Raw genomic sequence first — 27,609 nt, forward strand, 5'->3', positions numbered from 1 at the left:
GCAGGAGCCTGACACGTGCAGCACCTTGATGTGCAAGTTATTAATATCGCACACACCATACTGTACCTGTAACTTTCATTAGCCCTCGCGGGCCGCCTATTGGGGAACCTGAGTGACTTACCCCAGTCCAACCCTTGCAGCAGAGTGCCAAGCAGGGAGGCATTGGGTGCTATTTTTCACATTTTACACTTATTAGCTGCTGATGGTGGCCATGTATGCCCTTTTGTGTGCAAGGCGCAAGTTGGCACCTCCACAGAGTGCATTTCTAGTTTATATTGTAATGTTGGGTGACCTTTGCTCAATTAGTCTTATTCAAATGAACAAAATGCTTACATTATTTCATAACACTCTCTCATGCTTCTCTCTCTCTTAATGACTGTCATTTATGTACAATCACAGAAAGCTCAGTATTTATTTGGATGTGAGCTACAATCAAAGCTCATGTCAAGTCTCAACTCGCGGCACAGTTTTTAAGCCAGTATGTGCAGCTGCAACACTGTAAAGCATGGCTCACTATTCATCTCTTAATAGCCTATGGCCTATGTTGCCTGTGCGGGCATATGCTGTATCACAGCCGTTCCCAACAAAAAACCTTAAACAATCTCAAACACACTAAGCCTAACCCAACCCGTATCAGCATGGGGCTCCCAGATGTATGGGTCGAGTGCATTTTCAGATCACGTTTACCAGTAAGACGCCTGAGGGTGAGAAGCAACCTTGCCATAAAGGGCGTGTGCACGCATCCGCCTGGCTGACAGCAGACTGCTGGCGAGCGCTGGCACTTTGGCATAAGGGGGTAAGATCAACATATGGAATGAATTCTGTACTGGCCATATATGGAGCGTGTCTTGAATGTACAGGGTTTGATGTGGTCAGATCAACATATGGAATGTCAGAACAGGTCAGCTCCAATATATGGAGATCTAAGGATGGCAGCTGGGGCAGTGTCTTGACTGTACAGGGTTTGATGAGGGACCAGTTAGGGCCGGGCCTTAATTTTCGGTCCTGATGAGAACTTTAGAGGTCTAGAGTTTAAATGGACAGGTATCAGTCAAAAGGGAGACATCGAAGAGGATGAATCGATGGGGAAGGATTAACATATGCATGGAATGTCAGAACAGGTCAGCTTATTCATATGGGCATTCCCATGGGCTTAATATGGATGACATTAGTGATCATGAGAATTGGGGTGACCAACCAACCAGACCGACTGACGGGAAATGTACGTTTTTATAGTAAATGCGACCTGCGGTCGCAATTAATCTGGTGTCAGTGAGGTCAGATGTAGAGTTGCTGGCCGGCTCATATGCAGATCTAGTACGTCAAAAGCATGCATGGCTATCCTCAGGTTCTGATGGTCAGTGTCATGATCTTCATATATGGAGATCAGTTTTAAGTACATTAATATACATGAGTTGTATTTGTGCTTAATCTAATACTGTTACTTTTGCGACAAGCACACCTCTAACAGCATGCCGTTTGTCGAACCTGCCATTTGTATATAGCTACACTCACATTTACAGACCCGTACTGCAAGTGTCCTTTTGGACCCACGTTGGAAGCAGTGCGCTAGTATTTACCATTAGCTTTTAGCAATTTTTCCATTAGCACTGCCATTTGTTCCCAGAGGTTTTATCTAACATTGTTTCACATGAATAATCTCTCTTAGACAGAGACACTCTGTCTGTCGTCTGTCTGATCTCACCTCAGCTGCTTTCACTCTTCAAGTGTTTTCCATTGTGTGTGCGCGTGTGTGTGCGCGCGCGCGTGCGCGCGTGCGTGCGTGCGTGCGTGTGTGTGTGTGTGTGTGAGAGAGTGAGAGAGAGATATTTTTGGGAGGCTCTGCTAGCTGGCAGCCTTACTGGCAGCACAGGAAATTAAATTACCCCAAAATCAAATCAGATTTCATTTTTAGCACGCACCACACACAACATAACATCACAGGAGAATAACGGTTATGGAAAATACAACCCCAATATAGAACTTTTGATGTCAGGCAGAAATCTCCATATTTCAATGATTTTTATTTTTATTCCATAAATTAATGCCTTAGTTCATTGGGAACATTGCCATGCTAAAGTAGTGAAAAAGAACTGTCACGGTTCGAGTCAGGAGAGCTTGTAGGACCTAAATGCAGGAGGAGGCAGAGGCTCAAAATGTTTAATAACTCAAAAACTAGGAATCATTCATAAATTCAAGCACCGCTTTGTGTGTCTGTCCACTTCCGCATAGAGCAAAGCGCCTCCTCACAACGCCACAACGCACGGACAGCCTCACGGAACCTAGCGCCGCACAGCCCTGTCCTCCAACCTCAATCTGCCCCGCATTACACACGCCAAACATCTTAATTAAATTAATTTGTGTCAAAAACAACTCCTCTCCCCGGAAATCACGTGTCACCAGTGAAATGCATTTTGGGACGCTGATTAATACTGGGACACAGTTTTCCGTGCAACATCTGTTTCGACCCAGGGGGGCAGTCAGACAGATTTTTTGTGAAGCCACTAAGCCAAGGAAATGAAAGTTCATATAATGGCCTGTTGTGGCGCTGTCATTGGGCCCATAGCCCCATAGAAGTCCATGTATTTGGGCCCAACTTCAACTAGACTGTATTACCTTAATAAACATGGTCATGAATACTTTTTGCTTCCAGTCACTAGTTTAAAGTCTCATTTCTAATGTCATAATATTCTTTTTGGAAAATTATGGCCCCATTTATACATTTTTTTACCATAAAGTCGCTTTGTCCATATTTTTTACAGTCTATGGTTTCGACACCACACTGGCCGCTCCCTCCTCTACCACCTCCTTCGCCGTGCCGTACACATGAGCTACATGCACGCTGAAAGCCTGACAACGACAGGTTACAGCCCTGTGCGCGCACAGCGTGGCTGCGTGACACACTGAACGGCTCCATCATAACGGAATGCTTATCTGTCGGGGACTCGGGGTGGCCAAATGGAGACGTTTTCTTAACCGCCTAACAGGGTTTAACTCCACGCGGACGGGGCATTGCCATGGCAAGTTACAATATTGTGCACTTTTATATCTGTTGGATCATAACATATGAATTCTATAATCCGGGGAAGACAGATCCCGTGCCGTCGGAACACAATGACAAAAATACATAGACGGATGCAATGACCAACGCTGGCTCAGTATCTCACCAACGACACATTCCGGGCAGAATATCACCACCAAATTTGCAGCATTACTTTTGTGCCCAACTCAAATTCCCAGGACCATCTGTAAACAATTCCCCCCATATCAGTACTTTTGATCTATTACATCACATTACCCACACTGACTGAACATCATTTGCTGTTCATATATTCAGAACAGGTAAGGACTAGTACAAAATAAAAGATGCACAGCACGTACGCTAAGGCCCTCATTTATCAATGGAGTGTAAAATCTGCCTCAAATTCGAGTGTCGGTTTTGGAGTACACTCACGTCGGCACAGCATTTATGAAGTGATCGCAAACAGCTGATCCTTCCTTAATTTCGTTCAGAGCGTTAATAAATGTGACACCTGAAATCAATGGCACGCCCTATATGAAATCAAGCCTCGCCCTCGTTTTTGCGACATGAACAACTGCAATACGACCAAACATATGGAAATAATAGTTACATGATGGAAAAAGCCTGCATCTCCTCCTGTCCCTGTCACCGTGGTCCGAGACACCGTGACCATGCACGTTTATTGTGACATTCTATATTAGGATTACGGCGATTCGTAGAGGATTATGGCGATTCATAGAGGATTACGACGATTCATAGAGGACTAAGACGATTCGTACTGAAACGCACTGTATTTGTGTATAATATACTGTCTGTAATAGTGTTATTACCACAGTGTGACCTAGTTCTTTGTGTGTGCGCTCGCACGCGTGGACTGGAGCTGTTCCCTGCCAGAGTGTCCACCTGCAAACAATTACCAACGAAGCAACGAAGCCTGTCAGGAACTGTATTTAAAGCTGCAATCAGGGATGTATTATACTGAATAAAACATTTTAACCTACAGTATCCGTTAGGTGACCCTCGCCTTGTGTCAGATATATAGGACTATCACAGGGCGGTGGGGGAAACGCGCGTCCTGCCAACGCAAACAAATGTTATGGAGAATAATTTTTTGCCAAATTTCTGATTGGGTGGGCAGCATTTTGAGTCCGACCTGAACACATACCGAGTGTAGCAAGGACCTCGGTAGCAAGGCGGAGGGAGAGGGCTGAGGGCTCGCAAAAATGTGCACAACAGAGAAGTGTTCAGATCACAACACAGGGCATGGATAGATAAACTGATTTATCACACATACTTTCGACCTCGTTTCCCTCAAACCGGAAGAACGACAATAAAAGTGTGCCTCGTTCTCGTAGCCTGCGGCTTTTATTGGGAAAAGTCGGTTTCAGGGAAAGAAAGTTCCAGATTGAGGGTTCCGGCCTGATGACTACAAAACAATGACTACATCATGACGTAACGATATCATCCGCTCCCCACCGGATCATAAACCCGAAAAGGAATGCTGCCCAGGCTACTGACCACCCTGACCCCAGTGTGCCAGGCTAGGACTGCCCCACCTATACATGTACTTGACAAGTAGTAGGCTACTGCTACTGCCTAATTGACCTTTCCAGGGATTCCCTTGCCTTCTCTCTAGGAAAATGTTTGGGCTCTCATAGAGACAAGGGTTCCTTACAGTTGTAGTACAATTTAAAGGACCATTCAGTGATTTGGAAAACCCCCCGGTCCTCCCCGGTAACAACATGTGCACATGCACGGCACGCACTACAGTGGAGGGACACGCAACAGGCCAACAGCATGCACACCAAGGCCCGCCCCCGCTGGAGCATGATTGGCGGAAGGCCCCTGTCCCCAGGGGTTAACTGGGGACAGGGAGGAATTCATTATATGGTCAACTCTATAGTAGGGAGGATTATCACAAAAAAACAAAAAAATAAGTGATATTTGAATTAAGTGAAATCACTGAATATACCTTTAAGGATTGCAGCTTTAAGCCTTGGTTTTTGCCAGATTGCGTTATTTTGACAAGCTTGCCAAGCTCTCAAGCCTATTGTCAAGACTCCATTTTGTGAACAGATACTGTCTTGCTCTAGCTGTCTTTTAGAAGACAAAGAGTTTTTGCCTACCTCTGCCTTTCTGTCCTCTCCAGACGAGAGACGGTGAATTCATTAATGATCAAAAAACTGTTTAGTCACCTTAAAACCTACATGCGTCAGTCAAACTGTTTTACTCTCTTATCCTTAATTACCTCATTTACCATGTTTTAAAGCTCACAACACTTTAATAATTTAATACGTTTTCTTATTCTTTTAACTTGAAAGTGTGTGATTTTTGAGTGGTGCAACCACTCCTACAACCAGCAATGTCCGTGTGTATCTATGTGGCCGTCATGAGCACGAGTATGTGATTTATTAGTACCAGTAGGGAGCACCAGAAACAGAGAGAGATAGTGATGTGCCTGCTGCCTGCTAATGAGAGAGAGAGAGAGAGAGAGAGAGGTGGTGGGGGGGGGTCCAAACTGGCCAGAGCTATTATTATATGAGGTTTCCGCCCAACACCAACAATATGCTTTTCCTCCTGACTAAATGATTGTTTCTAAGTGAAGTGTGTCCGACAATATTAGCTTTTCCTCCGTCCAGACTAAATGATTGCTTCTAAGTGAAGTGTGCCCGACGATATGCTTTTCCTCCTGACTAAATTAAAGTGAAGTGTGTATTGTGTAATAATTCACTTTCAACCGTGCAGTGTCTCTAAAGTAAAACTACTGCAGGCATTCTCTGATCCGTTTCCATAACGCCCTGTGTTTTGGTTACTTTGCTTCCTTATGAACTCCATGCAGTGTCGCCAAGCAAGGGTCATCAACCTGACAAAAAGTGCCCCTGGTAAGACTTGTCCATGATGACTAGGACACATTTATGATTTTGAAGAAAATGTACAGTATGTGAAAAAACATTTTCGTTCTAATTTTGTTTATGTAATGAAAGCACTGACTTTACAGATAAATAACACAAGATGGACCATTCTGCATTGATGCCTGCGCTGTGTGGAGCCAGTCCAGTACAGTTGCCAAGGCTGTCATGGATTTATTCAGCTGATTTAAAGAATGTAGAAATACATAGTCCACTACAGGTCTGTGTTTCTCTGGTATCAGTTATGCCATGTGTAGAACAGTTTGCACAGATTCATTGCATTAGAAATATAGCTAACTAACCAACCAGGGTGGATTGCAATAAGCCAAATGCTGGTACCTTTTAACCATGTCGCTGTAGGCCGGAAACCTCATAATTTCTGTCGGGTGGACAAGACTCACTTAATACAACCCCAGTCAAAACTATATAGATAATCCTGCAATTCCTGGTCAAATACTTGGCTACGAGTGAAAGTTGCTCAGTCAAATATGTAGGGCCTACTTGAGTTAAGATAGTGGAGAGCTTTAAAAATATATATATTCAAAAGTACATGTACTGTATTAAATGTACTGTACTTAAAGCAGCACTATATGTAAATTTTCTTTAATGAATATAATGTATTTTTGTCTAATCTGTATGGGCTGTTAATACAATATACAATTGGGGTGTTTGCATTTTGTCCATTGAGACATTTAGATCATGTCAAAGGTCATGTCTCAGCTACACACAGGATCTGACACCTGAAGGTCAAGATTCAATTCATCCCCTGAGCAAGCAGGCAGGCTCTATTAGCTCAATAGTAAAAATGTCAGCAATTGCGCCAGAAATCGGGGATAGAAGATGAAAGTTACATAGTGCAGCTTTAAGCATCGCAAAATACATTTCTTTGATTATCAATGCATTGCTGTAATGAAAAATGTAGAAACTTTCACAAACAAATGTTCACATTCAGAATGTTTCAAAACGTTTCTACACACCACAAACGTACTTAACAAACAGAGAAATGATTACCATCAGAATAGGGCTATCATGGATCTGTAGTGTACTAGCGGGTACACTGTAGTCTAGTCAGGACTACAGTGGAAGGACATAGTATCATCATATAAGAACATATCATTGCGACTGCAGGTCGCATTTACTATGAAAACGTGCATTTCCCGTCAGTCTGTCAGTCACCCCACGCCTCCATATAATGGTCACGCATCGTGACATCATGTCTAGTCACCCACGCCACGTCTCCATATATGGTCACGCATCGTGACATGACACGCCATGGCCATGAACCATGGCCATATACCTGTGCATTTCTTGGTCAAAGTTGATCCCATGCCAAAGTGACAGCACTCACCCAGCAGTCTGCCGTCACCCAAGCGCATGCGTGCACAGGCCGATCTGCCCCAGCAGCGAGACCTCCACACTCTCACGGAGGAGACTGCCGCCGCCTGGCCAGGGAATGCCAGGGAGCACCACCGCCTCACGGACACACCAGTGCAGCCTGAAAAGAGAGCAGCATTATTGGGCCACCGCCACAGTCTCACAGAGGACGCCGTATTGAGAAGCTCTGTTATTTCAGCGCGACCTCGGTCGCTTCTCGCCCTCAGGCGTTTTACTGGTATTATAGGGATTAATCGGATGTTGATATAGTTGTACTTGGCACCAATGTAAGTCTAACCTGTTTTTTCCCCACCAACTCAACTGATGGTATGGTTAATGTTTTCCTACATTAGCCGCAATTTGCAACTCTAGAGTTGCAAATTGCGGCTATTCCTACTAGGGTTGCCACGCGTCCCTTAAAATACAGAATCGTCACTTATTTGAGAATTAAATGATGCGTCTCCTTATTGAACCAATAAGGAACGCAGTTTGTTCCTTACTTTCCTAAATAGCCCCTACACGTCAACACTGAATTTAACAATAATGAACAAAACAAAACACAGGAAATATTAAAGTCAGCACAATTGTTCTAGCGGGAGGCACACACTACCTAAAGCAGTGGTTCCCAAAGTGAGGTCCGGGGACCCCCAGGGGTCCTTCAGGGAGTTCCAGGGGGTCCCCAGCTAAATTATAGTTTGGAACCAAATGGACCCTTATGGGTCTGTAACTCTGAGAGTGTACAAATGGAACCAAATGGACCATTTTACAATATGAATTGGGGGTCCGAGAGATAGAAATGCCATTAAATGGGGGTCTGTATACTAATGCATGTCAAACTGGTACTTGAAATTAAATGGGTTGAGAATCACTGTGTAAAAGTCTTCTCTTATGGGGGTCGCTGGCATATATTTTATAATGGGCTGCTGATGTTGTTATGCTCATTTGGAAACAAAATTCTACTTCAAAAGTTGTGGATAGCATATAAACAATAAGTTGAAGGGAAACTTCAACTTATTGCTTCGACTTATTGCATCGACATATTGCTTCAACATATTGCTTCAACTTATTGATTCAACGTATTGCTTCAACGTATTGCTTCAACGTATTGCTTCAACGTATTGCTTCAACTTATTGCCGGCCTTGCCGCACACGCCTGCGCCCAGGCGTAAAGAGTGTCCCTTATTTCTGAACAAGGTAAGGTTCCCCAATATGGTACGGGCTCATATTGAAATAAAGTAAATAACAGAAGAGAAGAGGGGTTATTAAAATCATGATCCTAAAAGTGGCATTGAGCCCAAGGGCGGGTGTAGGGAGGCTTTAGGCAGTTTAGGGCCTAGTAAACAAACAGCAAATAAACAAATCAAAACAATATAAATATGCAAAACCAAAATAAGTAATAAAGTAATAAAGTAGGCTAATCACAGCAAACTAAATCCAAGCCATGCAATATAGTTAATGGCCCAGTATACTGTATACAGTAGGCCTACAGTATGTGCCATGTCCTCAACACCACATGGCCCAAACAACAATCTGGTAAAACCCACCCTCATATTCAATATGGAAAGATTGAGAAAACAGTGAAAGGTTGTAGGAATAGCTCTGGAAATACAGAGGATAAATTAGACTAATGTCAAAAGCCCATTACCCTACCCTTTACTGCAGGAGCGTCCCAGCTCCCCCTCACAAAACATCACACCATGCCGAAGTCTGTCAATGGAATATAAAATGCCCTAATTAAAACATCCCCATATAATCAAAATGATTATATCAAACAAAGCAGCAACATTTGTTTCAGGTTTTCTTACCAAGTACTGTAGTTGTTGTAGGCTGAGTCTGTACACCTCATGCCTCCAGGTCCACAACAAACACTCAAATCAGGCTTCTGGCAAAACATGAGGCCTCAAATGGTCACCCCTTTTACCTACCCTTAAAGGCGCAGTACTACACATAGGAGCGGCGCTACAATACATTATATTAGAAATTGAAAAAGGCCGCTCTATCATGTCACAATTTACAACTATAATTTAGGAATGTACTGTAGGGATGAACCCTGGTCAAGAAACAACAGGGTAAAAAGAACATTAACATTAAAAATATATATTTATCCTTCATGTATTCAATGTTGAGAGCTTGTAGCTTGTTTCAAAAATCGGCTATTTTTGAAAAGTATACGGGTATAGCCTATATTGATGCCAAGTCCTTTGCACTTTTGCTGAAATAAAAATTTGAATACCTGTAGTTGTTTTACTTGTAACACAGTATTTGTCTATTGTGATATTGCTACTTTGACATACTGTAAGTCCAAAATCTGAGTACTTCTTCCACCACTACTGTTTTGCAAGGGATGAACAGACTTCCTGTTAGCTTATCTAAGTGAACAGGAAGAGGTGTGACGGTGGGCCATGTCCTGTTTTCTTGTGAAACCACCACACTCTGAACTGTTAACATCATTAAAAACGTTTACCGGTACTTGTTTTGTTTTTAATAATCCATGATGCCATTGCAGAAACACAAACCTTTCGGTCGTCTGGCCTTCACCGGTGTGTACCTGTCTAATATAGGAGTTTCTGCATACCGACCACTAGGGGGACATCATTGTCAAAATGATAAGTAGCTTGTGAAGTTAGTTCAGGCAGATACACTCTTGTCTTAGGTTACACACTATGCTTATGTGGCTGCACATATCAAGCCCACAGAGTGGCTGGCCAGTGCTGAAGCCGTTACCGGCCGCTACTGGTCAAAGCTGGAACTGCAGGCAGGCATTACACGTTTTAGTGGCATAAGAGCAACATTTATTTAACCCCCTTTTTAGCCGAATCAGGGTTGAACGTGGTTTTTGGAACTCCCTCTGGTGTTGTGATTGTAGACTTCGCTGACAGCAAAGGGCCACTTCCCCCCTTTGGCAATCAGATCTTATTTTAATGATGTTTAGGACACAAGAAAAACTTTCCTGGGGTTTTGATGTGTGTAATATATGGTTTTAGATATTTTAGTTACTTCAAGTCACACCTCCACACAGCCTCCCCCCTCTCCACAAGGAGGGGTAGTGCACCAGAGCATTATGGTTCGAATATGATGCTGTCACGTGCATACCCTCTATAGTTGCTGCATCAAACACTGCACACTGATTGGACAGAGTATGACAATATTAGTGTTGCTGTGAGGCAGAGATCAAAGACATGCTTCAAATGGGTCTGCATTGACTGTTTGCTTGCAGTATATGTTTTTAGGAATGAATGATTAATCGCGCATCATATCAGCATCTGCCAATATTTACTTACATTTTTAATTTGTCAAATCGGTATCAGCAAAATTACCTATATATGTTAAGCTTATATTAAGTTTATGATATTTACTACAGTATGAATGCGAAGCAGTCTGCAGTCTGTCTGGGGTTCATTTAAAAAAGATCAGCCCCAGATGTATTATACATCCTGCCAGTAGGCCAAATAAGTATATCTCCACACATAATACTTTCTACATAGGAAGTCCTACATGTTTTAAAACATGACCTTGCCCAAATATTTAGTCATACATCATAGATATGTGTCATAGAACATAGGTTCTCAAAACAAAAGTGGTCCTTGAGGGAGCTAAACGATGGTAACTCTGAGAGCGTACAAATTGAAATGGTCCATTTGGTTCCATTTGCACTCTCTTATATTAGAATATTAACTGTGGCTTGTTGGGATAGGGGGACAACATGGTCCAAATTGGGGGCGCCCCTCATCCACACCCTCAGAGTAAAATATCAGCCCCCATTTGGACATCACAAAAGACATGTGATAAAACGCCTCTATTGTGGCCAGCTATTTAAAGCCAGTATGGTCTTAACACCAGCATTAAATATAGCTTATGGCAACATTACCTCACACAGCACCACAATGGCAAATACACAGTCCCAACTGTGCAGAAGGTCTGTCTGGGAGCACTGGACTACGTGACCCAACGTGAGCTTCCCCCAGCTCACGTCCCAGCTAGGTGGAACCAGACTGGAAGTTACCACTAAGCCGCCACGCCTTAATACTCGCAGGGGTGGACAAAGTATGAATGATAGTCCTGGTCAAATATGATCAACTACAAGTGAAAGTTGCTTTGTAAAATGCATACATGGTTGCTTTTACACATATTTAAGCATTCAAAAGTACACATTACAAAGTACATTTTCTTTTGAATAAATGCATGCACAAAAGGTATGTAGCCTAACAATGACAGTGAATACTAGTACTCAAAGTAAAGTACAGTAGCCTACAGTAGTACTCGTGTATACTCCTAGGGTAGACCAAATGCCTTGAGGAGTTTTCTCCAATCTGCAGTAACAACATGGAACAGTGTAGTGTGCCCCCTATTGGTCTAGTACTGAAGCAGTTTGCAGATTATTTAAAATGTCTACACTTGACTTTACACACATTATACTTTTATCACCTATAGTTTTAGAATACAAGTTAGACATTATTTAACACGCCTGGCAGAATATATCACGGTGAAGACTGAAATGTTGATCATTCAAGTGTTTTTGTTGATTGAAATATGTACCGGTATTAACAGTTTGCAGAATTACAGTAAATTTCAAGCACAAACTCAATACAAAGACTGTTAACTGTGAGTGGACGACCCAATGAAGCATTACACTTGTTTACAAGAGGGTCCACCATGTTCAATTCATCAAAACATTTAGAGACGTACAAATAGACACTTCTATATAGTTAAAGAACAGAACAGGAATTCATCATAAAGGAGGTAAAAAAGGTCCCAGGATCACTGTCTTTGTAAGTTTTGTAAACATTCGGTGTCACATGTGGGAGCATGTGATGAACAAAACCTCTTGAATGCTGAAACTTGAAACGCAGGCAATTACACCCCCACATTCTCTCTCTCATGCCATGCACCCTCCCTCTCACTCCCCTTCTCTCTCTCTCTCTCTCTCATAAACACGCATGCGCGCGCGTGCACACACACACACACACACACACACACACAAAACCCTGTGTCTGTAGCCTGTAAGCGACAGTAAATTGGTTTCCACAGCAACCCACCTTAAAGCTATTTAAGAGGAAAAGAGAGAATGCATTTTATGAGAAGCAATGTGGCAATGTGTGCATGCAAACATGCGTGTTTGTGTCCTAGCGTTAGCCCAGGATTTCGCACACCGTGGGGAGGTAATCATTTTGTGTAGCATTTACATTTACATTTTGTGTACCGTAATGTCATGGTGACACCTGAATTCAATCTAATTACTATACAACAGATTAGCCAGAATATTTTATTTCAGTGATTATTAGTCTGGCGTCGGGGAGGGGGTTGACCCATAGGGTTGACCCCTCAACCGGAATATATATATATATATATATATATATTTTTTTTTGGTAGGCCTATACTTCTTAATTAATAGAGAGTATGCGCTTGCATAAAGTGAGTGGCAAATCATCAACTAAATCAAGTGGCAAAGTGAGTTTAACGTCGTTTAATACAAACAACAAACAGATAGGACTTTTCTGTTTGGCTGTATATGGGTTGTCAAGGCCTGAAAGTAGTTTTTTGCCACTCAGTAGGCATTCCTGCTGAATCCCACATAACTTCCGGGTATGATGATGATGTCATCACTTGCATACCCTCTATAGCATTTCATCGTAAAGCCTTCCTCAGTGTGACAAAAAAGTGGTCAGCGGTGTTGTGTACACCAAGACGGACTGATAGACAGTGGTGGGGGGGAATGGTGCACGTGCTAATTAAGTGCCGGGTTGAGCTGAACAAGTACAGAGCCAGCCCGCGTCAACTAAGTATTAGTTTACCAAGTATAGATAGAGGGTTCAATATATTAAGTAGTTAAAACCTTGACTCATGTGTGGTCTCCCCTTTTGTCGCTCGAGTTGAGAAGATTTATGACAACGTGGGAGGTCGTGGCTAAGTAGGAATGTTTAGTTTTGTAGTGTTAAACCTTTTCAGTGTATTCGATAAAAGCTCTATTCTCACAAGACCCAGGGAACTCATACTGTAATTTAGAAATTACCACCAACACGTTTGTTATGTACAACACAAACACACATGGGATAAGCAAAGTCTGTATTTCACTCGAATATACTGACATTATCCCCCCGGATATGATTTAAAAACATGTAAAAACTACAACTGTTGACCCCAAATGCTTTCCAATCAAGGAAGCACGTATATTAAATATATTATATATATATTAAAGAAAGTTAAAAACAAGCTGTAAATCGATCAAATATAATTATAGTATTTATACTAGCCATTAATAATAAAACTAGAAAGTGTTCCTCTGAGCACGGGTCAGGTACAAGCCATCTATTGGAAAATAGCAGATGTACAAGTTCACCATACGTCACACCGTTAAATTTAATTTGTTTTAATCTGGTCTCCCACATGCTGTGGGAGGTGCATTTAGCATACAAATAATGTTATTCTGGACCATACACTGTCCATGTTATGTAACCACATTGAGTTGTGGGTTGTGTGAGTTGCTGAAGCTCTGAAGGTGGTGTTTGGAAGTATTATTGCATACGATGAGATAATAAAGAAATGAAATAAAGTGATCTGGTCTGATGGCAGATTTATTCCAATATAAGATGAACAGTACAAATGATGAGACTACGACCGTTCAGATTCAGATTGACTGGTCAGTGTAACATGCGGGAAAGATGCACTTTGGTTGGTACCGTATATAAGAAAGGGGTGTGTCTATAACCTCGGCAGATTAGGGAAACAGGACAGCAACAGTCATTTGGCTAGTTAAAACCAGTTCCTGTGCCAGGCTCTGATAGCAGCAAAGGTTCCTGTCTTTGGCCTTCAGGAGGTTCAGGGAGTTGATGTGTGAGAGAATTATGACACAAACACAGCATCTCCCCGCACCTCAGAGGGGCCAACCTGGGGGGGGGGGGGAGCGGACTGACATCATGCTTCCTTCTATGCATGTATAGAAGGTGCATGATGAGGAGTCCAAGCTGCTATCAGTATCCTTCTCAGTATCCTAACCTAGTGTCAGTATGGTCCTCTTGTCAGATATATCCTGGTGGCATCCATGGTGTCAGTACTGTATATCCTCGAGGAGAACCTTGCTCAGTGTGTAGTGGCTCTTGGTGATGTTGGTTGGAGGGGCTGCCTAAGAAATCTTATGCTACGGGCCAATATACGATAGTACAACTCAATACAAAAACATGCTATGCATTGTTCACCCTATACTACAGCATGTTCACAGAATACTGGTCTACAGCAACAACAGCATCATCATCACATTCCACAACAACCCAGTAGCCTACTCATGCAGTGCTATACTTACTCAGAAAATCTATTACACTATGCTACCCAACTAGTTCAACCTGCAGCAATACTGCAATAGCATCATATTCCAGATATCAAAGTACAGCAATGACACTACTACAGGCCTATACTTTGTTACAGCAAATGTTCCACAACAACAGAAGTGCATGCCCACAACAAACACTCCACTGAACATTACAGATAGCTGCTCTTATACTGTCATTAATAATAACAGTACGCATGCATGCACGCACACACACGCACGCGCGCAACTGGCACAAACGGCACCGACCAAAATGGAATAAAGTCAAAGTTGCAAGCAACTTAGTGAAGGCACACACACATGCACGCACGTGCGCACGCACACGGCACCGAAACAACACGCACAAAAACACAGCCTCTCTCTCTCTCTTCCTAACTCAATGAGAGCTCGACTTTCAATGTGATTAAACCAGCGATTATGTTTCTTAACTTTGTGAGATGAATGCAGACCACAATACCTTTCTGTGGGTCCGTCGGTGTGCGGTCAGCTGTCTGCCCCAAGCAAGAATTTCAAACTCACAAAACGTATTTTGTCTCCTTTCCTTATATCCAAAATGGACTATATGCTCCCAGTCTCTTAACTTAATTTTCCCCTCCAAGGACACGGGACAAAACGGATTATAAAGTAAATAAACTTATTTCATTTAAAATAGGCTACTTCCACCCGCCATTCTTTCATATCATAAACAACCACACACGAGCAGGTGCTGTGATTGGTAAATAGCCAATGACCTCACGGTCTGAGAGGCGGGCATTAGGGCTGAGCACAGCCCTCTATTAAATGAAAGCCAATGGAAGCATTTTGGGCTGTAAAAAATCAGCCCATATTGACCTATTTTGTGTTTTTCTTGTAACTATTTGATGCTGTTGCTGCTTTAGTTTATACCAGAATATAAAAGTATCTATTCTAAAACATTTTAATAATAATTTCTCATCTTTAAGATAGGGAGGGCTGAGCCCCCCTTGCCCATAGATACGAGCCATCCCAACCACATTAAGGCAACACATGTAACACATATAGAATGAATACTGTTTTACCGTTATCTCAAGGTGTCACAGCACAGCAGTTAATTGTAGGTCACCTCATTTGTAAACTGGAATCAATAAATAAATTACAAATGAAACGCAGTACCGTTTTTTCAGATGACAAATGAAACAAAGAAAGGGTAGGAGTAGCGGCTTTAGCCGCAAAACAAACACAGGCCTTACATTATTCTGTGCTACACTGTACCAGCTCAGTGGCCTTGTGGTTAGAGTGTCCACCCTGAGACTGGGAGGTTGGGGTTCAATCCCCGGCCGGGTCATACCAAAGACTGTAAAAATGGTACCCAATGACACTCAGCATCAAGGGTTGGATTGGGGGTACTGTAAGTCCCTGCGACATACTAGCGTCATGTCCAGGGGGTGTACTTGTACATCAAGCTGCCTCACGCTACAGAAACAGGAGATAGGCTCCTGTCCTATGGGCCTCATGGCTCGGCAAAGGCTACTACTTACTTACGCTACACAAGGCTGAGCTTTGGCCTACCATGAGTTCTCCTTCACCTTGAGAGAAACTAGACTTTTAGAACTTCCTGGTCATGTAACTAGTGCCTGGAAGCTGCCCGTAATTGATCATTGATGTGATATGATGCATGCCTTGAGTATACAGTGGTATTTTCTCAAACTTAATTCTTGCTCATTAAAAATGTGCTATAGTCATGGGCTAATACCCCACTGTGTGACAAACTATTTGAAAACCTTATAGCCACCAATTACTGTATCTTATTCCTTCAACCTTAAGAAATTTACATATTAAGCAAAGTGATGTTTTAAGGCAAGCATTACTTCTTCTTTTTTTTACTTTTTTTAAAATTCTCCCACCATTTAATAATTATCACTTTGATTTGAAAGCTGTTTTTTAATCAGGTTGATAGTTGATAGAAAAAAAACCTGCTGTTCAGACTTTGACTGAATGCATTCTGAAAACTCAAAATGTGGGCTGCCAGTCCAAACATAGCCTTACTGTGTTAGGTCGGGTCAAATTAGGGGGCCGGCTTCCCGCAGTTGGAGAGAATTGAATAGAATGAGGTGGATGAGGTTCTGTTCTGTTTTCTGTCTTTATGAGTTGTGTTTTCAATAAAACCTTAAGGTACTCTGACGCCAAACACAATTCCTGTGGTGTGTAGAATTCTGGAAACCCTGGAGTGTATCCGGGCGCAAAGGAACGAGAACACACAGGGCCCTTTTCCACCAAAAGCACTTCTGTTCTAGAACCATTTCTGTTCTAGATCTTGGAAACTTGCTTTGACAGAACTGTCCACACAAATCGGACCGCGTTCCCACCAGCTTTAAGCAGAACCATTGTAATCATCAAGGATACGTCATGAACGGAGAGGGCGTTGATGTGACTCACTGACGGTCTTGTTCAAAGTCAAAGTCGTACGATTTGTCACACACGTGACGTTACCGCAGTGAAATTTGTTCTCCGCATTTGACCCATCTCTTAGAGCTGGTGAGCTTCAGCCGTGCCGCGCTCGGGAATCATTTGATTAGTAGATTAGTTCCCGAGTGAGGGGAGGACGGAGAAAGAGATCAGCCGGTGAATCGGAGCAGCAGGGTCATGACCGAAAGAATAAGGTTGCGAATACAAGCAGCCAAAATGAGTTTTCTTCGACGGGTGGCTGCGGCATCTCCCTTAGAGATAGGGTGAGAAGTTCAGTCACACAAGAGAGACTCGGGGGTAGAGTGGCTGCTTATTTGCCTGGAAATGAGCCAGCTTAGGTGGTTCGGGGCATCTGATTAGGACCTCTCGAGCGTCTCCCTATAGGGAGGTCCTTGAGGCACGTCCCACTGGGAGGAGACCCCGGGGGCAGACCGTGGCACAGATGGAGGGATCACATCGACTCACTGGCCTTGGAACGCCTCGGGATCCCCCAGGAGGAAGTTACTAATGTTGCTCTGGAGAGGGAAGTCTCTCTGGAGCTGTTGCAACCGCGACCCGACTACAGATAAGCGGTTGACTATGGATGGATGGATCAATGTTTTTTCTTCCTGCTCATATCCTTATTTATTTAAATGACTTACTTACTACTGTACTTATTAATGTATCCTCCTTACTGACATGTTCGCACTATTGGTGAGATGTGAAAATACTTTTCGCTGTACTGTACTGTACTTGTACTGTACATTGACAATAAATGTAATCTCATCTCATGGTTAATAATATGTAGGATATACAAATGTAGCAATGAACTTTTCCAGTATATAAATTAGACGTAGACATAGATACTGTAAGGTGTAGGCCTATAGACATAGACAACTAATCCACATCCTTCTGCTAACTCGCCATTTTTCTCTCCTCCACAGAAACTGATCTAAAGGATTGACCAACCACACTTTTCAACAAACAGCAACCACATCTCATCCATTGTTACTAGCCAAGTTTGAAACTCGAAGCCCATTTTATTTAGAAAATAACTTTAAAGTGTAACAGTCAGTCACAAAGTGCTTCATAAATATCTATTCTACACCACACACACACGCACGCACACACACACGCGCACACAACTTGTGGACACAACAGTGCATTGAATGCTTTGTTAAACGAAGCAGTGTTATTCTGAGGGATGGAATCGTTTAAAGTGGAATTTCGGTTAAACCTGGGACATGGCATAGATTTATTTTGGACCACAAACGAAGGGAGGGTGCTAAACATTTTTGGAATTGGTCCAATCGTTTGTTTCCGGTGTGTTTCATTTCATTTGCAGGAGGGGTAAGCCGGTAATTCAAACTATGACTTTTTTATATACACAAATATGGTCTTATATTTGTTCAGTAATAACTGAAATTCCTCCATGCGTGAACCAAACCCAAACTAACATTTTCACATTCAAAACATTTTGCCAGTAAATCAAACCACATTTAATAACTATTTCTGGCATATTACTGTTATTACATAATATACTGTATATTACAGTATTATTGTTAGTCCCTTTTAGAGCATAATATCTGTGAGATCATAATGGTGACAACAATATTTACTAAACAAAAATAAAAAATAATATTTTTTTTATCAAAAGTCCAATCTTGATTACTTCTTGGCAAGCAAAAACGGCATGCTTACATTACATCAGCAGGTATACTAACCGGTTTTATCCAATAATGTGACATGCACACGTCAAACCATCTTGTATTATAATTCATTATGAGGGTGGTGCTGCATGCTGTGTGATAATTACAAAAAAAAAGATAATCTAAACACTAGTAAACAGTACACTAAAATATGTCTATGAAAACATTTATGAGCCGAAAAAATATGCAATGCAGTAACAGCACAGCCTTGTTTGAGCATTTATTTTTACCTTGTGCTGGACCAAATAGATGGGTCATGGTGGTACTTGCCAATGCCTGCCATCAGAGCTCATAGACGTAATCTGGGATGGGGGTTGTTATTGACTGAGACGCACACAGCTCCCATTTAACTATGAAATACACCATCACGGACATTTCCCTTTTAAGGTGTTTAAAGGCCTACAGGACACCCTGAGTGTAACTCTGACAGTGTACAAAAACAATGCTGTACACTTTCAGAGTCATGAATGTGTGCATTATCACTGAGGATTTTCCAGAGTATCTGGTTTAGGTTTAGAGGTCACTTCCGTTAACCACTTGCACCCCAGCATCCCTATTCTGGGGCGAACATTAACCAAAAATAGTAGATCTACAAGCAAAGCTTGTAGATCTACCATAATATCTATTATATCTATATTTCTACAGAGATTTGTAGTAGATGGAAAACAAAAACGTTCCAAGCATAGAGCCAAATCGGGTCCAGTGTATGACGCATAATGTCATGATAAATTAAAATCTCTGCGATAAACAATAGAGTCCCACCGCTAGTTAAAGGTCATTGATGGTTTGGGCTGGTATTTGACTCTGTTGTTGTCGTCCACGGTGACCTCTACTGGCGGAGTTGTCCAGTACTTCTCTAGACCCAAAACCAATGAAACAACCATGGCTGTTAACTGAAACACAACACACAAAGACAGAGTCGTGTTTCCTTAAACTTGTACTGTTATTAGAGATGCACAGTGTTGAGATTTTGGGCGAAATCGATATCCGATATATTACTTATATTTAGATTTAGCTCATTGCTGATTTTTTTGTTTTCATTTTCAAAAGACAACAACGGTTATAATTGCGTTAATATCGGTAAAACATCGGTGAAACATCGGTCAATATAGCTCAATATCAGTGAAAGAACATCGGAAATGATTTAGATATCAGTATTCAGTACGATACCGATATTGCATTTCTTATGAAATATATTCCGATATCGCTATGCTATCGATACTATCGTGCATCACTACTATTTAGTTCTTATATCCAGTATTACTATAATTAAACATTGTTATTGTTAGCAGCAGAGTCTGCAGAGCATGCCACCCCAACGTTTCACTGCTTGTACTGTGTGTGCGTGTGTGCGTGCTTACCATCACAGTAACAAATGCTGAGATTACTCCTATGTTGACTTTAATCAGGACGTTCTGATAGCGTTTCAGGATGGGCCCACAGGGCTGCAGAGAGACAATCACCAATGTATCATCAGTACTTTGAAGTCAAACAGTGAAGGCTAGGTATGCAGTGGTGGACGGAGGACCACACAGCAGGGCTTGACTCCAAGTATACGTATACTTCTGATCAAATATTACTACAAGTGAAGGTTTGCCCTGTCAAATGTGCCCTCGAAGTAACTCTTTTAACCCATTAAAACCGGGAAGTGAAAACCCACTTAAACCAGTATTTCATTTCTTTGGCTATTAAAAAATAGCAGATATATAGATTTTATACATAACACAACTCATAGTGCTAACGCCAACATCTAAAATGACAAGGATGCTTTCCCGGTTTAATGAGTTAACATCTAAACCAATTAAAACAAAGCCGAATCGGCTTTGTTTGTACGGATCTTTAACTTACTTATATTTTTCATAAAATGTTAACTTCATGTAGACATTTGAATTAGAAAGAAGACCCGGACTGGATCTGCGGACCCAGGTTCCAAATATACAAATAGTCAAATCAAAAGAACTTGACATTTGTATTTAAAATATAATAAAAAACAAATATATAAATATACACCGGTATACATATATTTGTATTTTGTACATATTATGTAGGTGTGTGCGTGCGCGACTGTGCGTGCATGTGTGTTACCTTTTTATACACCCAGATGCTTGGTTGTTGCTCTGTCACATGTACACAAGGTTCTTCTGTGGAGGAATTAACACTAAAGACAGACAGACAGGTTAGATTGAAGCTTTATGCTCTAGATATGTATGAGTGTTGATGGAGAGAGAGAGAGAGAGAGAGAGAGAGAGAGAGAGAGAGAGAGAGAGAGAGAGAGAGAGAGACAGAACGTACCAGAGACAGGACGCAGGAATTTTGTCCTTCCAGTCTGCATGACTCGTCAAACCACAGCAGTGGTCCTGACAGACAGACAGACAGACAGACAGACAGACAGACAGACAGACAGACAGACAGACAGACAGACAGACAGACAGACAGACAGACAGACAGACAGACAGAGATTGCCAAGCAGACAGACATGCAGTATAAGTGTTAAAATATGTTTTGTTAATGATTTTAGGACATTGTGCTTTTTTTTATAAATCAGTATATCAGTCCCAGCTTTGAAACACTGTCACTGACTGGTATTCGTTAGTCATCTTAGTTGAGTTGAGTCAATTAGTCTCTCGAGACAGACTGTTGACTCACATCAACTAAATTCAAAGACAAAGACTAGGGCACTGTTTTTCCTTTGTTTTGCCAATGGGTTCCCGGATTGATTAGTCACAGAAACATGAGGTCACCAGCCATGCAGGCCTGCTGAGCAGATGACTGATGAGCTCAGGTCAGACTATAGGAGAGGTTGATTACCGATGCCTGGAGTTTGTACAGTTCGGTCTGGACCTGTGGATCAGCCTCGTAGAGAGGGGTCATGTTGCGAAACCTGGCCTCCAATTCACTGTCCATCTACAGTAGAATAAAATACAGTTAAAAACCTAGTTATAAGCTCACTGTCCATCTGCAATAAAATAGCCTACAATAGAGTTCAAATATTTAAACTCACTGTCCAATACAATACCATTCGGGTGCATATTGTTAATCAATCAAACAAACTATTCAAATAGATTAAAAGCACTTGATTTAACCACTTGAACCCTGGCATCCCTATTCTGAAGGGAACATTTTGCAGAAAATAGCAGATCTACAAGCTCACAATGTGTCGCACGATGACGTATATCGGCTTAAGTTGTATACGAGATTGGGTGTAGACAGAAATAAAGCATGTTCTATTTAAGCAATAATAATACAAGATTATTATAGAGTGAAGCCAAATGCCTAAACACCCATTCATTATTGCTCACCATGCAGATGCCAGCAAGTAGCAACAAGGTACAGTATAGTCAAACAAAATATTATTGAAACAGCCTTCACTTTTATTTACTTTACTTTTAAGCAATAAGCATTGGGTGTATTCCAACCATAGACTGTAAAATAAGATGGATGGATCTAAACCCATTGGTTTTCCACATATAGTAATAGGTTTTCCCCCATCTTAATGGGAGCATTATTTACAAAATGAACATCAGGAATTGAAGAAGAATTGAAACTAGTTAGTGAAATAAACTCAAAGCCTTTTTGCAGCAGAAGTCTCCCCCTACTGGTCATTAGACAGAATGCATAGGGGCTGAAATACTTTCATTGCAAACATGATGCAGCTCTATGGGCCATAAGCAGACCGCTTGGTTCCAATGGGGAGTTTTATACAAAAAATACATTTGAGTGCATTCGAATGGGGAGTTTTATAAAACAAAGAACTTCTGTGCGTATCCGGTGGGGAGTCTGGGGACCAGTTCAAACTGTTTATATTATTGTCGATTATAATTTTGTCAATCTATTAGATCCGAGTGAATAACCGACAGACAGGCAGGCTGGCAGAGAGACAGAATGGTAGACAGCCAGACAGGCAGACAGCCAGGCAGGCAGGCGGACAGACAGACAGGCATGCAGGCAGGCATGCCGACAAAGACATACAGACAGACGATTTCAGATAGACATTTGCATAGAGACAGACAGACAGTCTTCAGAAAGACACATTGACAAACAGACAGACAGACAGACAGTTACCTTTGCCTGATCTTGAATCAGTGGAGATGCCACGACCATCACAGCAACAAATGCCACAAACATCACAGTTGAATACTGAAGAGACATTTACACCAGTTAAAGACACACTCATAACCTGTTGGAAAGAAACTGTACTTAAGTATAATTCTGAGGTACTTTTTTCCTATGCCCAGCTTTCCGGGTTTGTGTAAACAACATCAGTGATGATTTGACTGGCTGAGCAAAGTACAAATACAAATACAAATAAAAGTGAGGGCAGAAAAGTGAGGACGCAAATTGTGATTGGCCAGAATGAGATGATCTATGATGATAAGAGCACCCCTCACTTCACACAGGTGTGATTTTATACTTTTTGAAGGGCTAGGTTTAATGTTTGTCTTTAGTTCAATGTTTGTTTTGTGAACGCATTGACAATGAAGGGAAAATGTACGTCATAATGTGTCATTTATGTCATATTGTCTCTTAATTGTTAATGGCGTTGAATGTTTGTGTTTGCACTGTTTTGTTTTACATCACCATTACATCACCTAATCAACATGAGTTAGACATTAATATATTAGCGCCCCTCTCTTCACACGGGTGTGATTTTTTTCAATAATACTACCGTATATATTTCTACTCCACTACAGTACATCTCAATAGTCAAATATTGCGCTTTTTTACTCCACTACAGTTCATTGAAAACTTTAAGAGTTTATACATTTTTGGAAACTTGTGAAATGGGATTATGGGACATATTGAGTACATTTACTTATACACTTAAACATTATTATAGCAGAATAGTGGTGAGATGTTGCGCAACACAGTGACATAAGTGGTCAGTCACACAATTAGCATTGAGTCATGAGTGTGGCTGCTACAGTCCTGACTCCTGTTACTTTTCTGACACACCTCGTATGACCAAACACCACTGTGAGGTCAGGTTTATATCAAGGTATCCTGTCTGATAGTGGGTTAGTTTCGGGTCATAAGGTGCCATAGAAACAAGCACAGACCTTGTGTGATATATTTCCATTTTTGGAACAAGATTTCTTCTCATTTGGAAGAGAGGAATGCTTTGTTCTAATTTGGCATTTGAGAGCAGAGGGAGATTTCTGTGAGGATGTCCTGATGGGCGTCAAGTGTAGCGCCCATGTTCCAGTGACTGTAGCCCGTGATTATTATGTTAGCACCATGTGTGCGAGTGTGTGTGCGTGCATGTGCGTGTGTGTGTGTGTGTTACCAGTATCAGCAGTGCTTTGACATCTTTAACGGAGGCACAGATTCCCAGTACAGACAGAATGACTGTGATTGGACCAAATATTCTTAGAACCAGTATGCCATGACCTCTGCTCCACTTGGCTGACTGGGATGGAGAGACAGAAACGGAAGGGGGGACAGCATGAGGGGTATGGGAGGATTGAAGAGTGACAGAGAGAGGAAGACGCAGTTTGAGATAATAAAGAGAGATTGAGGGAAAAGGAGGTATGTGGGAAAGAGAAGATAACATAAATAGGGAGATTCATTAATGTAAAATAATGATGACCAATGCATGCATGCACGCGCACACACACAGATACGCATGCACACGCACAGGCATAGTCATTAGTCACCTCAGCTGACGTTTGCTCGTCTGCATCGTAGGAGAATCCCACTGCAATCATCAGCACGCCAAACACCTGAGATACACAGTACAACAGGGGTTCATGCCACGGACTCGCAAATGTATATGAATTTGGCCGTGGAACCGCGTCTGAAAAGGTTTTGTGCCGGGGACCCCCCCCCCCCAGAAGAGAAGATTTGTGTTAGAAAATGTATTGAAAATGTTTCAAGGTCAAAAGCTGTTCACGTTCACTCTTGCATTGGAATTAATAGACCCCAACCTGCTTCCTGTCTCCTAAAAAGGCATCCGCCCACTTCACGCAGATACAGGAAGCAAACCGGAGATGGTTGGAGTCAGAGTTTGTCTTGCTATTTTAGTCTTGGGATTGGCTCAGCAGCATAATGGAACTGCAAACACATTATGAAGGTGTCATGTGTTTCTAGTTCAAATCTGCTTCCTTGGCCTGCTGTCAGTATGTCGGACATTTGATGCTCAGTACCAGTAGTTTGTGAGATTAACTGCGACACACAAAGTACAACACACACACAGGAGTGAAAACATGAATTCCTGGCAGAGGGAATTAAGACACTAGACCTGTTAAGGAGGCATTCAGTGTACTAGCATCCAGTGTACTGAATATACCCGATGCACAAGCTCCGTCTGTGTAGACAGAGTACAGTACTGTACAGTAGTACAGAGACAACTCACTCAGGCCCTGTTTACTGAGTCTAGAGTTAGAAAGTTAAAACCTGTATTAGGCCTATAGTACATGTATATGAGCTGTTTGGACCTGTAAGATCTGTGTCATTGATTGATTCCCCACAATGAGGAACAAAGTGTGTCCCTTATCAGTTCAATAAGGGACACATCTTTTAGTTTCCAAATAAGGGACGATTCCTTATTTCAAGGGACTGTTGGAAACCCTAACTACAGTAGCTACAACACAAAACAACAACACATACTACCAGTGGTGGAAGAAGTACTCTCATTTTGTACTTGACTAAAAGTCTTAAATACTCTGTTACAGTCGCTATAGATCTGAAGTGCTACTAGCTAAAGTTTTCAAATAATGTTAGTAGAGTAAAAAGTGCAATATTTGCCTCTGAGAGACAGTATTTGACTATATCTATTTAGTTACTTTATTACACCACTGCATACTAGTCTACTACAACACACACTATATATCCCAATGAAACCTATTAGACTGCAACACAGTAAATCAGTGGTTCTCAACCAGTGGTCCGGGGACCACCAGTGGTCCTTGGGGGATTTCCAGGTGGTCCCCATCTAAATGATGGAGAGTTGGTAACCAAATGGACCCTTATTAGATATTTGGGTGTAAAATGAAACAAAACGTACCCAAGGGTCCATTTGGTTTCATTTTACGCTCTCAAGAGTTAAATTATTTATTGTTAAACATCTGCATTACTTAGTTTGGTTACAAGACGTCTCCACAATTAGAGAATGTAGAAGAACTGTTATTTTGATCAACGTCTGCCTATTATCTCTCCTAACAGTACCACATCAATACAGCACGGAATTGTGGGCAGAATCGTATCCAACAATTTAAAAAATAGTCTACATTTGGGATCTGAGAGGCTCTCATCAAATGGTGGTCCGTGGCTCAAATGCCAATTACAGTAAATAATGGACCTGGATATGAAAAGGGTTGAAAACCACTGCATTAAATAACACGTTAAAACATGTGGAAAGGTGACAGGCAAAAGAAACATGGTAACCACATCTGGTCCAATGAACTACTGTAGCTAACCACATCTGATCCAATGAACTACTGTAGCTAACCACATCTGCTCCAATGAACTACTGTAGCTAACCACATCTGCTCCAATGAACTACTGTAGCTAACCACATCTGGTCCAATGAACTACTGTAGCTAACCACATCTGGTCCAATGAACTACTGTAGCTAACCACATCTGGTCCAATGAACTACTGTAGCTAACCACATCTGGTCCAATGAACCAGCTAACTACATCTGGTCCAATGAACCAGCTAACTACATCTGGTTCAATGAACCAGCTGACCACATCTGGTTCAATGAACCAGCTGACCACATCTGGTACAAGAAACCAGCGGACCACATTTGGTACAAGAAACCAGCGGACCACATTTGGTACAAGAAACCAGCTGACCACATCTGGTACAAGAAACCAGCAGACCACATCTGGTACAAGAAACCAGCAGACCACATTTGGTACAAGAAACCAGCTGACCACAAGAAACCAGCTGACTACATTTGGTACAGGAAACCAGCGGACTACATCTGGTACAATAAACCAGCTGACCACAAGAAACCAGCCGACTACATTTGGTACAAGAAACCAGCTGACCAGCTGTTACAATCCATTAATGTACATAATGTAAATATTGTAATTGTTACTAGTTAATTTGTAATGTAATGAGCATAAGTGACTAAATGTAGGCCTCATGTACTCTTATTGTACAAATTAGTTCCGAGCTAATTTATCCATCTGCATTGTTTATCAAATTGTAAAATGGAAATAGATTTCAGTGTGTTGTTCTTACCAGCAGTAGGATGTTGAAATAGATTTCACAGTGTGTTGTTCTTACCAGCAGTAGGATGTTGAGGCCCACAGATAAGCTCCTCACGAACCTGTGACACTTTGCCATGAATCCAAACTCTCCAAACACCTTCTACTGGAACTGAACGAAAACAACAGACAGAGGTAGCTACTAGTATATCTGTACGGAGCTGTGTGTGTGTGTGTGTGTGTGTGTGCGCGCATGCATGCGGTGCTGTACATTGTTTTAAAATGATCTCAGTGTTTGGTTAGGCAGAGAGAGAACATGACCAAGTTAGGAAGACTGGAAGAGAGAGAGAGGGGGGAGAGTGAGAGAGGAATGTAGAGAGAGAGCGAGAGAGAGAGCGAGAGAAAGAGAGAGAGAGAGAGAGAGAGAGCATCCCATCTGCTTCAGCCATTTAGCTGTCATTAACAGACTATTTAACCAACCTCCAACTTCTCCCACAGCCCCATTCCATCATTTCAGAAAATAGTAGAGGGTGCCAAAAAAATAACTGACCAGTGAAATCAGAGTTGAAAAATAGCCAATCTACAAGCTCACATCGTGTAGATCTGCTATTTTTGCCATTTAAAAAGGAAGAAATACTTTGACCTGAAATGACATGGGCCAGTTTTGAGTGTTTTAAATGCATGTTAAAAGTGAAAGCAAATGACAACCCTGCAT

At 41.8% G+C, this 27,609-nt stretch overlaps 2 protein-coding genes across 4 annotated transcripts in view; both read right to left on the reverse strand.

The window, feature by feature from the left end:
- Window positions 1-9,134, reverse strand: part of LOC308311303 (tetraspanin-8-like) — a 48,370-nt gene extending 39,236 nt beyond the window's left edge. The window contains exons 1-2 of the mRNA XM_080757970.1: window positions 9,111-9,134; window positions 7,280-7,426 (exon numbers count right to left, since the gene is read on the reverse strand). The gene's annotated coding sequence lies outside the window, so the exon portion shown is untranslated. The remainder of the gene's footprint in view (window positions 1-7,279; window positions 7,427-9,110) is intronic.
- An 8,934-nt stretch (window positions 9,135-18,068) lies between these two features.
- On the reverse strand, window positions 18,069-27,154 carry LOC308310824 (23 kDa integral membrane protein-like). Of its 3 annotated transcripts, none has more exons than XM_080757269.1 (9): window positions 26,974-27,154; window positions 24,393-24,458; window positions 24,023-24,145; window positions 22,801-22,875; window positions 21,547-21,642; window positions 21,031-21,095; window positions 20,824-20,896; window positions 20,100-20,183; window positions 18,069-19,631 (listed from the first exon to the last, which is right to left on the reverse strand). In XM_080757269.1, exons 1-9 carry the CDS (start codon window positions 27,031-27,033, stop codon window positions 19,503-19,505), a joined length of 771 nt encoding a protein of 256 aa, XP_080613395.1. In that variant the 5' UTR covers window positions 27,034-27,154; the 3' UTR covers window positions 18,069-19,502. The 3 variants fall into 3 exon arrangements, with proteins under 3 accessions (XP_080613395.1, XP_080613396.1, XP_080613394.1); XM_080757270.1 differs by having other exon boundaries at window positions 18,069-19,594; window positions 26,929-27,154; XM_080757268.1 differs by having other exon boundaries at window positions 26,929-27,154.
- Window positions 27,155-27,609: the final 455 nt, after the last annotated feature.

This window comes from Protomyctophum bolini (assembly GCF_963924005.1).
Source record: "Protomyctophum bolini genome assembly, chromosome: 23".
In the NCBI taxonomy this organism is placed as follows: Eukaryota; Metazoa; Chordata; class Actinopteri; order Myctophiformes; family Myctophidae; genus Protomyctophum; species Protomyctophum bolini.

What these genes read in the sequence shown, in the direction of transcription:
- LOC308310824 (XM_080757268.1), bottom strand. Translation starts at nt 27,033, where the DNA reads ATGGCAAAGTGTCACAGGTTCGTGAGGAGCTTATCTGTGGGCCTCAAC. An exon ending in TGTACAAACTCCAGGCATCG is followed by an intron (nt 21,096 to 21,546) that starts GTAATCAACCTC and finishes TCTGTCTGTCAG; the next exon opens with GACCACTGCTGTGGTTTGAC. An exon ending in CAGCATTTGTTACTGTGATG is followed by an intron (nt 19,632 to 20,099) that starts GTAAGCACGCAC and finishes GTTGTGTTTCAG; the next exon opens with TTAACAGCCATGGTTGTTTC.